The sequence below is a fragment of the Anomaloglossus baeobatrachus genome, chromosome 1 (assembly GCF_048569485.1).
Source record: "Anomaloglossus baeobatrachus isolate aAnoBae1 chromosome 1, aAnoBae1.hap1, whole genome shotgun sequence".
NCBI classification, from domain to species: Eukaryota; Metazoa; Chordata; class Amphibia; order Anura; family Aromobatidae; genus Anomaloglossus; species Anomaloglossus baeobatrachus.
Window position 1 is genome coordinate 801,699,229 of NC_134353.1, and position 13,451 is coordinate 801,712,679.

Sequence of the window (13,451 nt, forward strand, 5' to 3'; positions counted from 1 at the left end):
AGGATGGTGCGTCGCTCACTGCAATACCTTGTACACGGGCAGGGTTGCGGCCCGTAGGAGAGGTCTTGGGTACCGGCATCACATATCCATGCAGATCGTCTTGTTAGGGCTTTCATCATAGCAATCCTAACAGACCGAGGGCAGTTTGTCCTGAGGTTCTGGAGGTCTCTTGTAGAGGAAGGGGTACTGTCATGCGATATTCAGCTCTGCACATATCTGTTGGTAGTTTGGCGTCTGACCCTGTTCATACTGCAGAGTTTGATTAGCTACCTGGGTCTGGTGGAGTGTTCAGTCAGAGTCGGGCATTGGCTGCTTCAGGGTCACTGGTTTTCAGTAGTACAGGAGTTAATTCCTGCAGACTGGTAAGCAAGAAAAAATTGCTTAGGTTGCTGATGGCCATGTGTAGCTGTCACCTTCCTTTATTAAGCATGCCTTTCTTTCTTCTTGTGCCGGTGATAGCTCATGCGAACCTTGGTCTTGTTGCTCTTTACATTTACCATTGTTTGTTACTATTTGTTGGGTTTTGGTTCCTAGCTTTCCGGAGGCTCCCTGGGTAGGGGAAGTGGTATTAGGGCTTGGGCAGAAGACAGGGCCGTGCTGGAGGCTTGACCCTGGCTACCATAGAACCTACCATCGAGATAAGGGACAGTGCAGGGGTCCCAGTCTAAGGGTCAGCCTAGGAGCCCCGGTTCCATCCATTATTCTCCGTGACACATATGGGGTATTGGCATACTCAGGAGAAATTGCACAGCAAGTTATTTGGTCCACTTTCTCATGTTGCCCTTGTGAAAATGAAGCATTTGGGGTTAAAGCAGCATTTTTGTAGTAATAATTTATTTTGTCATTTTCACAGCTCAAAGTTATAAAAGTCTGTGAAGTACCTATGGGTTCAAGGTGCTCACCACACAAAGGGTTAATAAACTTCTTGGATGTGGTTATGAGCAGTTTGAGGGGTGCAGTTTTTAGAATGGTGTCATGTTCTGGCATTTTCTGTCATATTGGCACCTTAAAATCACTTCAAATGTGATGTGTTCCCTAAAAAAAATGGTTTTGTAAGTGTTTGTAAGTAGTAAAATCTGTTACTACTGTGTAACAAATAGAAATGCATTAAGCTATGAGAAATTGTGGTTATTAGGTAGCAAGAAACCTATACACAGGTCAACTCACATTTTAATGATGTTACTTCTTGTTACCTCTTTAGCATAGGGACTTGCTTGCATGGCTTCACTCATGCATTTCTATGAAATAGAGAAATATTGATTTATGGTAATTCTATTGTTTTGCAGCTTTTTGCAGACTGTCTCTTGGCACTATATGAAGAAAAGACCATCACTTTTAAGGCCAGACAACACTTTAAGGCTTCTATGGGTTATCTTATGACTATAATTTACATCCATTACACAGCATAGCTGGTAAGACAAGGTTCAATGGGGGTCTCACCTGTAACCTCCAAAGTCACCAAGAATAGGATGCTGTGACTCATGGGAGGATTGAAATGATAGTTTGCATGCATGACCACTGCTTCATTTACTGTTCATGGGTGCAGTGAACACATATGAGACTACTGCCCTTACACACCTAAAAAGTGAATAGATATCAGACCGGAAAGACAAAAAAAGCAAATAGGGTCTTACTCGGATAAACCATAGAAATAGTAGACCATAGGATAAATTGTGGTTTGAACCACTGAAAATCGTAGATTAAGGCTATGTTCACACACTGTATCTAACCACAAAGATGCAGCGTTTTTTTGCCTCATAAAGTGCACAAAATACGCATCCGCAGCAACAATGCATCAAAAACCGCATGTGTTTTTGCCACATTTTTGCCTCGTTTTTACCGCATTTTCAGCAATACATTTTTTAAGTCAAATCTATTGACTGGAAGGTCTCAAACGCGCTGACAAAATGCAAAAAGAATTGACATCCTGCATCTTCAAAAATGCAGCCAAGATGTAGCCAAAAAAGATGCACTGTGTAGACAGAAATCTCATAGACTTTGCTGGGAGAAGGAAATGTATGCATTTAGGTGCATCTTTGTGACCTTAAAAATGCACCAAAAATGCAGTTAAAGATGTCCTGTGTGAACTTAGCCTAATAAATCGCATTTGGGGATTCCTGATTCTTTCTCATCAGTTGTCCGCCGGCAATGCCAATTTTAATCCATTGAATCCATTTCTAGTCTCTGATATAAAGTGAATAGAGCATTGGTCATGGAGCTCATGGGCCCCAGAGCAAACGCTCCAATGGAGCCCCCAATTATTGCAAGTTTTTAATAGCATTGGCGCTTTTATATAGGCAAAAGGGACTTTTGGGGCCCCCTAGGTTCCAGGGCCCGGGTGCGATTGGAACCCCTGCACCAACTGTTGTTACACCCCTGGTCATAAAGAAATGGGTAACAATGCAAACATGCTTTTTTGTGTGTATTACATTCATTCATTGCCTTGTGCTGTATGTACAATAGATTTGCGAAAAAAGTGCAAGGCTTCAAAATATTGCAATGTAATCCTATGGTACTGGGCTGAAAATGAGCCCAATGCTTCTGACACGTAAAAGTAAATAGGAAAAATGCATGACATTTCTCTGAGCAATAAAATTTGATGGAAAATAGTATATGATAGCGAAAATGATGCACAATAATGTGAACTAGACTTCTTTGTTTAATCAATTAAATAGCATATGTTGGCAAAACTTTGTACTTCCGCCGAATATTACCACCCTCTGCCATCTGCTGCTGAATCTAAATAATTTATATGTAGCATTAATCAGATTGTATTTTTAGACACCACAGATGCTATGAATGTAACTTTGTTAATTTAGAAAAATACTTGGCTTTTGAGAGACATTAACAAAATATTGAATTACTTAGCCTTTTATGCTGCATAAATTTTCTCCTTTTAATGTATAAATAGCACAGATTGACAAGACAATCTAAATTAATAACTGGGTACATTAGTATCAACAGACAATTAAAGCATTAGAAACAATGAATTAATTTGACAATTTTTTCTTACATTATATTAGAAAATGTATCACTCTATCCTAATATGAAGTTGTGACTAATATATTAACACTTTCCTAGTGACTTGTAGCAAGGAATAGGACTAAAATAAAAACTATGGTAACATTAAAAATAAATTAGTTTTCCAATTATAGTTCATCCTTCAGTTGTTAGAATGTAATGTGTTGTGCTAAGTGATAAAGCAGTGAATAAATAGTACAAGAAATGGATATAATACTGCTTTGTGTATCCATGCAAACTTATATTAGATGGTTTCTACTGTATATGAGGGGTCAGAATATTTGAAATGATAGAGGGAACTGACCATGGCAGGCGTGTAGATAGAAATCATGGGGCCCCACAGCAGAAGTCCTAATTGAGCCCATCCTCACATATAAATAAATAAATTTTCGGCAACTTTTAAAACCTTACAAAGTAATTTTCCTCCTGTTGAAGTCCCTTAGTGTTCCAACACATTAAGATACCCCTTTCATGACCCCCATGAAGTATGAAGCCAAGAAAAGTGCCTCTCAAACACAATTTGCATACCCTACTACCCTTTGCATATAGTGAATGATGACCCTACATTATCCACCAGCCGGCAAAGTATGGTACCCCACAGTGATCCCAACACAGCCCTCCTTAAAGTATAACAGCCCTTACACCCCTCCACATAGTATGATGTCCCCTACACATTTTGTAATGTGCTGAACACAGTATAATGCCCCCACTAGCTTTTCAAATAGTTTAATGGTCCCTACACAGGCCTCTAAACACTATTATGGCCCCTGCATATCCCTCTAAGCAGTATAATGACTCCTACACAGCCCTCCAAACTGTCTGCCCTCACATAGGCCTCCAAACATTATAATAGCCTCAACATAGCCCTACAAAGTATATAATGGCCCCAACAGAGCCCTTCAAACTGTATAATGGGCCCCAAACAGCCCTGCAAATAGTATAATGAACCCCCATAGCCCTCCAAATAGTATGATGATGCCTACATAGCTCTACAATGTATATAATAGCCCCCACATAGCCCTGCAAACCATGTAATATCCCCCATATAGCCTTGCTAACTCTATAAATGCTTTACATAGCCCAGCAAACTGAATAATGAGCCGTACACAGCACAGCAAACTGTATATTAAGCCCCAAATAGCACTGCAAACAGTAAAATGGCCCCCACATAGCCCTGTAAACTGTATAATAGCTTCCATTAATTTTAAAAAATAAAAATAAAATACCCCTCCCTATTCCACTGCTGCTCCAGTCTCCGCAGCATGAGGTCTGCATCTGTGCATTGCTCGGTACAGCAGCTCAATGTAATGACATAATCGCATTCACTGCGCTGAGATGTCAGAGCTCAGATGTGCAAGGAGAATTGTGGGGGAGGAAGCTGATTGCTCCCTCTTTCATTATTGCTTTCAACTGCATCAGCAGCCACAGTTTTGTAGAAGTTTCAAAATGTAGCTCAGCTCTACTGCAGTTGCACGCTGGTGTAGTTTTTCAAAATGTGCATCTTCTATAACATTTTGTAAAAGATGTGACTTTTCATTCAAAACGCCGTAAAAATGGTTAATGACAAAAAAGAAGCCCTTTTTGACTTTGCACCAATATCATCAACAGCATGCACCATTTCAGTGAATTTTGTGCAGTAATTGTCAGTAAATTCCTCAGTTCAAAAAAGAAAAGTTTCTATAGCATTGTGTGTTGCCTATTCTACTTAAAAGGTACCTGTAGATATATCCTGTATGGTCTGTATAGAGCATAGCTTGTGTTTGTTAGTAACACATCCTTATTAACACTAACTATAATTTCAAGTTGCTTCATTACAATATGTATGCGTGTATATATAATATATATATATAATATATATACTATATATATATATATATATTATATATAATATAGAAATGAGTGAACTCGAACAGTAAAGGTTATACCAAACACGTACTTTACTGAAAAAAAAATCAATGTTCGCAGTTTTACGTATGCTAACCACCGTATGCTCGGTGCTCAGCCCAGTGCAAGCCATTTGTAGTGTTTGGATGCCTCACACTGGGGGTAAAAACATGTTTATCAGATATGGTGTGCACAAAAAAGAAAAAGGAAAAACCCTGCCCACCCTCCCCCAGAGGTTCTCATATGGAGGTCTATATGTGGGCGGAGAACCGTACTGCCCAATCAGTGACTTCCAATGGGATTCAGGTCAAGTTCAGATCCAGAACAGAACTTTATCTAAACTCCGGCTGAACCTGCCAAACCCGAACTTCAATGGGTCCGCTCATCTACCTACCTACCTACCTACCTATCTACCTATCTATCTATCTATCTATTTATCCAGTTCTCAGCATAAATGAGTACATCCACTTTGAGCATTAAGATTTTAATCAATATATCACATAACACGAGAACAATTTCTGAAATTTCGACAAGGCTAACATTCATAGAACATATTTTTAAATCCAGAACATAAAATACTTCAATTTTACTCAAGTTAGTTAATTCGAAAATTAATATTCCCTACATCACAAAACTACTGCATCTAGTAGTTTGTTTGACTTCCATGATTTTTAAGGCTCTGAAAGAGTTTTTTGAAAAATGGGAAAAGAAAATGTTACAATATTTTGTCAGCTTGTTCATTCCATACCTAGAAAACATGGTGCGCTCATTAAAAATCATGGAGGTCATACAAATTACTAGATGTATTGCAATTTTTTGCCAAAAATCTCAAAAATTTTTATAATAAGTACAGTTTGGAATGTTTAGTGCTGAAGTGCACATTTGGTGCTGGCTTTTTGTTTTTTCTTCATTGAATTGGTCGGTGGTTGACCTCCACCTTGCTATGCACCCCAATTTGGGATGTATTCCATCTGTCTAGATTTTGGCGGTTGGTGACTGTTCACATTGAGTCATCAGGCTTTGTCCACAGGCTATTTACTTCATGCAGCATTTGCTTGGACCTGTCCCGCCCACAGCCATGACTCAGTCATGGGTACGGGATTGAAATAGACCAGGTGAGTGCTGCTGAGAGCAGTTCTACTATTCATATGTGAGGCCGTATGGCACATTTTATAAAAATATTTTAGTGTAGGACTGCCTCTAATGAGATTTGCCGTGACGTGGCGAGGCAGCTCAAGAAATTGCAATTTTTTGCCAAAAATCTCAAAATTTTTTATAATAAGTACAGTTTGGAATGTTTAGTGCTGAAGTGCACATTTGGTGCTGGCTTTTTGTTTTTTCTTCATTGAATTGGTCGGTGGTTGACCTCCACCTTGCTATGCACCCCAATTTGGGATGTATTCCATCTGTCTAGATTTTGGCGGTTGGTGACTGTTCACATTGAGTCATCAGGCTTTGTCCACAGGCTATTTACTTCATGCAGCATTTGCTTGGACCTGTCCCGCCCACAGCCATGACTCAGTCATGGGTACGGGATTGAAATAGACCAGGTGAGTGCTGCTGAGAGCAGTTCTACTATTCATATGTGAGGCCGTATGGCACATTTTATAAAAATATTTTAGTGTAGGACTGCCTCTAATGAGATTTGCCGTGACGTGGCGAGGCAGCTCAAGAAATTGCAATTTTTTGCCAAAAATCTCAAAAATTTTTATAATAAGTACAGTTTGGAATGTTTAGTGCTGAAGTGCACATTTGGTGCTGGCTTTTTGTTTTTTCTTCATTGAATTGGTCGGTGGTTGACCTCCACCTTGCTATGCACCCCAATTTGGGATGTATTCCATCTGTCTAGATTTTGGCGGTTGGTGACTGTTCACATTGAGTCATCAGGCTTTGTCCACAGGCTATTTACTTCATGCAGCATTTGCTTGGACCTGTCCCGCCCACAGCCATGACTCAGTCATGGGTACGGGATTGAAATAGACCAGGTGAGTGCTGCTGAGAGCAGTTCTACTATTCATATGTGAGGCCGTATGGCACATTTTATAAAAATATTTTAGTGTAGGACTGCCTCTAATGAGATTTGCCGTGACGTGGCGAGGCAGCTCAAGAAATTGCAATTTTTTGCCAAAAATCTCAAAAATGTTTATAATAAGTACAGTTTGGAATGTTTAGTGCTGAAGTGCACATTTGGTGCTGGCTTTTTGTTTTTTCTTCATTGAATTGGTCGGTGGTTGACCTCCACCTTGCTATGCACCCCAATTTGGGATGTATTCCATCTGTCTAGATTTTGGCGGTTGGTGACTGTTCACATTGAGTCATCAGGCTTTGTCCACAGGCTATTTACTTCATGCAGCATTTGCTTGGACCTGTCCCGCCCACAGCCATGACTCAGTCATGGGTACGGGATTGAAATAGACCAGGTGAGTGCTGCTGAGAGCAGTTCTACTATTCATATGTGAGGCCGTATGGCACATTTTATAAAAATATTTTAGTGTAGGACTGCCTCTAATGAGATTTGCCGTGACGTGGCGAGGCAGCTCAAGAAATTGCAATTTTTTGCCAAAAATCTCAAAAATTTTTATAATAAGTACAGTTTGGAATGTTTAGTGCTGAAGTGCACATTTGGTGCTGGCTTTTTGTTTTTTCTTCATTGAATTGGTCGGTGGTTGACCTTCAACTAATTTGAGTAAAACTGAAAATTTTACAATGAAAGTTATATTATTAACCTTACTTTCTCTGGTATAAACTTTTATATATAGGTGTATGTGTGTGTGTATATACAGTATATATATATATATATATATATATATATATATATATATATATATATATATATATATATATATATATATATGTCTAATGCTGCTTTTAATGTTGTTTTTCTCGTCTTTTCCTTTCAAAAGGCTGAGGTGAATGGTCCTACAAACCCTTTTATTAGTGCAAGTGCTAAGATTGCAGCCCCTGAGAGCCCGGCCTTTTTTCAGCATGTGGGATACAGACTTGCAAGTGCTCTTTCGCAGCAGTTCCTACCACCTGTGGTGTCCTACGTCCCTACACCAAGGAAACCCTTTCAGAGACAGGTGCCTAGAAAAGTTCCTGATACAAGAGAACACAGCGTGAAGAAGAAATCATCACGGCTCTCTTTGAGGTACAACACTGATTTAATTTTTTCTTAGGAAAATAGTTTACTACAATATGTGAAAATGGGATAAATGGCTTCATAAATATGTTTCCTATAATAGACCGGCCGCACAAACGATTAACCCACGTCACACGTACTTACCTTCCATACGACCTCGATGTGGGCGGCGAACGTCCACTTCCCGGAGTGGGAGGGGCGTTCGGCATCACATTGACGTCACGCGGTAGCCGGCCAATAGAAGCAGAGGGGCGGAGCTGAGCGGGACGTAAACATCTTGCCCACCTCCTTCCTTCCGCATTGTGGGCCGGGAGCCGCAAGATGCAGGTAAGATCTGTTCATCGTTCCTGGGGTGTCACACACTGCGATGTGTGCTACCCCGGGTACGATGAACAATCTGACGTGCAATTCTAGAGAAAAGTACGATATGTATGCGATGAACGTTTTACCGTTCAATCGCAATCGCATGTACCTGTCACACACTGCAATGTACCTTACGATGCCGGATGTGCGTCACTTACGACGTGACCCCGCCGACACATTGTAAGATACATTGCAGTGTGTAAAGCAGGCTTAAGTCCCAGAAGTCCTTAAAGCATTACAGAAAGGTGTGATGTAAGCTCCATGGACCACATGTAAAAAATGGGGCCCATTCATTTCACATAATGAACAGGCACATGTTTGTAATGTAAAGCTATATGCATGTTTCTATTTAGGGTTCTGCCAGGCTGAGGAAAAGGTAGTGAAGAAACTCTATGGCCAGAAATGGCAAATATTAGGTTAATAACACAAATTCTGATTGTTCAAATGGGATTCATTTAAATCAAATGAATAGATGAAAGGACCATATTAGCAGACAGGCCAAGCACTACACCCCAAAGCTCAAGAATTACTATGCAGGGGGAAAAAGGGGGACCATAGTAGTCAAGGCCATAATAGACGCAATAATAAATGCTAGTAAATACCTCACTGCAAAAAAATGGAAAAGATTTTTATTACTGAATATCTTACAGGAAGAGGGAATGAAGAAATTACATATAATTTCCATGCATATAATGATCAGGTACAAAAGAAAATCCCTAAAAACAGCACTAAACGGAGATACCCGTTAGATGAGTGGTAACCCTATATCATCCTATTGTTATTATAAAGATATACAGAGATATTTCACTGAATTGGATGAGGTGCTCAGTACAATTCAGTGCCACTGGATGGCAGTAGAGGCCCCAATTAGTGCAATGCACAGTAATACATAATGAGATAATGAAACACTAAGCACAATTATTAAACATTAATCATATACAAGAATAAATAAGAAAAGGGCATATCATACTCACTCATAACGGGCACACCGTAATGTGTAACATGCCCCGACGCACATGTTTCGCGGTCTTCCTTGGGGGACCGTAATTCCTGTGAATGGGAATCATTTTTGGGTCGATTAGCAAAAGTCCTAATTTAGCCTTAGCTGTAGAAAAAGACATGGACCGCACATCCAGAAATCATAACTTGATCTAATGCCGCTAGGGTCTCTACATTATTTAAGCCTAAAAGGTGTGGTGTTGTCCTCCAACCACTGCTGCAGCGACAGTGCACCAGCAGGGCAGGTGACCTGCTGCCTCACAACACCATTCTGCTAGGCTGAGCCCCCATGTCTCCAGACCACATTGCCCCACTAATCCAAAACCACCGCAACAATGGCCGCCACACAACACCAGCACACTGTGAAAGGAGCTGGACAACTCATCTTCTACAAGCTGCCAGACTGTGAACTGAAAGCAAAAAAAGGAAGAATGCCTCTTGTAGTCTTCTGCTAATTAAAAACGCCTGTGCCAAATTGGAGGATTGCTGGTACAAGTAAATGAAAAAAGTCCTAATTTTCACCCCTTACCTCCTGCAAAAAAACTGTTTTGCAGAGTACACAAGGTTATAGCACATATGTGCAGAATGGCATACATACCAAATTTTATAGACAGGAAAAGGGATATGTATTGCAGCACATACACAGTGATTCTGCACCTAAAACCATACCCCTGTCATGGTCCTTATAGGGAATGATGATCCCCAAAATGCACCCTCCACATTGAATATCGCATAGAAAATTAAATTCTCAATGTTATTTATATATAATATATGTAATTGCCTTATTCTGTCTGTCTGTCTGTCTGTCTTGCTCCAAAATGACGTCATTACCGTGACAACCGTCGCATTGGCCACTCGGCTCGGCCCGGCCACGCCCTCCGCACGCATTGGCCGCTCGGCCACGCCCCCCGCACGCCTTGGCCGCTCGGCCACGTCTCCCGCACACTGAGCCTGCTCGGCCACACCCCCCACACACTGTGTCCGCTCGGCCACGCCCCCCACACACTGTGCCCGCTCAGCCAAGCCCCCCACACACTGTGCCCGCTTGGCCACGCCCCCACACACTTTGCTCGCTCGGCCACGCCCCCACACACTTTGCTCGCTTGGCCACGCCCCCACACACATTGGGCACCTATATACCTCCCCCCAGGACTACTCCTCCTATTATCCTCCTCTCCCCACAAGACTACTCCACCTATTAGACACCTCCCCCCAGGACTACTAAACCTATTAGACACCTCCCCCCCAAGGACTACCCCTATTATACTCCTCTCTCCCCAGAACTACTCCTCCTATTATACTCCTCTCTCCCCAGGACTACTCCTCCTATTATCCTCCTCTCCCCCAGGACTACTCCTCCTATTATCCTCCTCTCCCCCCAGGACTACTCCTCCTATAATACTCCTCTCTCCCCAGAACTACTCCTCCTATTATACTCCTCTCTCCCCAGGGCTACTCCTCCTATTATACTCCTCTCTCCCCAGGACTATTCCTCCTATTATCCTTCTCTCCCCCCATGACTACTCCTCCTATTATCCGCCTCTCCACCCAGGACTACTCCTCCTATTATCCTCCTCTCCCCCAGGACTACTCCTCCTATTATCCTCCTCTCCCTTCAGGACTACTCCTCCTATTATACTCCTCTCTCCCCAGGACTACTCCTCCTATTATACTCCTCTCTCCCCAGGACTACTCCCCCTTTTATACGCCTCTCTCCCCAGGACTACTCCTCCTATTATCCTCCTCTCCCCCCAGGACTACTCCTCCTATTATCCTCCTCTCCCCTCAGGACTACTCCTCCTATTATCCTCTTCTCCCCCCAGGACTACTCCTCCTATTATCCTCCTCTCACTCCAGGACTACTACTCCTATTATACTCCTCTCCCCCCAGGACTACTCCTCCTATTATACTCCTCTCCCCCCAGTACTACTTCTCCTATTATACTCCTCTCCCCCCAGGACTACTCCTATTATCCTCCTCTCTCCCCAGGACTACTCCTCCTATTATACTCCTTTCCCCCCAGGACTACTCCTCCTATTATACTTCTCTCCCTCCAGGACTACTCCTCCTATTATACTCCTCTCCCCTCAGGACTACTCCTCCTATTATACTCCTCTCTCCCCAGGACTACTCCTCCTATTATACTCCTCTCCTCCCAGGACTACTCCTCCTATTATTCTCCTCTCTCCCCAAGACTACTCCTCCTATTATACTCTTCTTTCCCCAGGACTACTTCTCCTATTATACTCCTCTCCCCCCCAGGACTACTTCTCCTATTATACTCCTCTCCCCCCAGGACTACTCCTTCTATTATACTCCTCTCCCCCCAGGACTACTCCTCCTATTATACTCCTCTCTCCCCAGGACTACTTCTCCTATTATACTCCTCTCCCCCCCAGGACTACTTCTCCTATTATACTCCTCTCCCCCCAGGACTACTCCTTCTATTATACTCCTCTCCCCCCAGGACTACTCCTCCTATTATCCTTCTCTCTCCCCAGGACTACTCCTCCTATTATACTCCTCTCTCCCCAGGACTACTCCTTCTATTATACTCCTCTCCCCCCAGGACTACTCCTTCTATTATACTCCTCTCCCCCCAGGACTACTCCTCCTATTATACTCCTCTCTCCCCAGGACTACTCCTCCTATTATACTCCTCTACCTCCAGGACTACTCCCTCTATTATCCTCCTCTTCCCCCAGGACTACTCCTCCTATTATACTCCTCTCTTCCCAGGACTACTCCTCCTATTAGACTCCTCTCCCCCCAGGACTACTCCTATTATACTCCTCTCCCCCCAGGACTACTCCTCCTATTATACTCCTCTCTCCCCAGGACTACTCCGCCTATTATACTCCTCTCTCCCCAGGACTACTCCTCCAATACACACACACTGCACAAAATATATCTCCCCCAAAACACACACACGCACCCCACACAAACCGCGCAACACACACACAATGCTGCAGACACACAGCGCTCCACAAACAATTCTGCAGACACACAGCGCTCTACAAACAGCGCAACACACAAACAACACCGCTGTCACACACCCCCCACACCCATATATATATACTAGAAGGTGGCCCGATTCTAACGCATCGGGTATTCTAGAATTTATTGTGTAGTTAATGTATGATTTTTGTTTTATATATATATCCGATACACATCGGGTAACCAAGGGACCTTAGTTACCCGATGTGTATAATGGTTACCAGCGTTCACCGGCTCCGTCACGATCCCAGCAGCGCAAGGTTATATCTGGCGATGCGTGCGGAGGGCCGGGGCGAGTGGCCAACCCATGCGGAGGGCCGGGGCGAGCGGCCAATCTATGCGGAGGGCGGGGCCAGGCTGAGGCGAGCGACCAATCCGTGGGGGGGCGGAGCCGAGGCGAGGCGAGCCGCCAATCCGTGCGGGGGGCGGGGCCATGGCGAGCCCAGCGGCCAATCAGCTTTGTGTCACCGTAAGGACACAATTTTGGAGCAAGACAGACAGACAGACAAACAGACAGACAGACAGAATAAGACAATTATATATATATATATATATATATATATATATATATATAATTTTTCGTTGCACCTGAATATGTATTAGTGCCCTTATTTATATTATAGTGATGTTCTAATAAATAACATTGACAATTTATTTTGATATGCAAATGAAGAGGTGAGGTGTCCTGAGAGGGGGGAAACTGTCATAATAAACTTCTATTGAGAGGAATGTATTGGATCTTATTGAGAAATATGAAACAGCCAAATGGAGTGAATTTTAAAATGATACTATGTATATTATTATTATTATTATTATTATTTATTATTATAGCGCCATTTATTCCATGGCGCTTTACAAGTGAAAGGGTATACGTACAACAATCGGTATATACTGCCAACAAACAAGTATATACTGTATATTAAAGGTGTAATCCACAATGGTGTAACAATAGATATCTTCTTAAATATAACAACTATTTTGATTGCTTATGCATGTTTTGCATGGTTACATGTGATTGGTTCACAATGATTTTAAATATGTTACCAT

The 13,451-nt window shown here is 42.4% G+C and overlaps 1 protein-coding gene across 1 annotated transcript in view; it reads left to right on the forward strand.

Annotated features, from left to right (window-relative positions):
• The window catches only part of TMEM232 (transmembrane protein 232), a 383,971-nt gene that overhangs the window by 244,341 nt on the left and 126,179 nt on the right, over positions 1–13,451 (forward strand). The window contains exon 12 of the mRNA XM_075341901.1: positions 7,809–8,053. Within this exon, the coding sequence (XP_075198016.1) occupies positions 7,809–8,053 (245 nt within the window). The remainder of the gene's footprint in view (positions 1–7,808; positions 8,054–13,451) is intronic.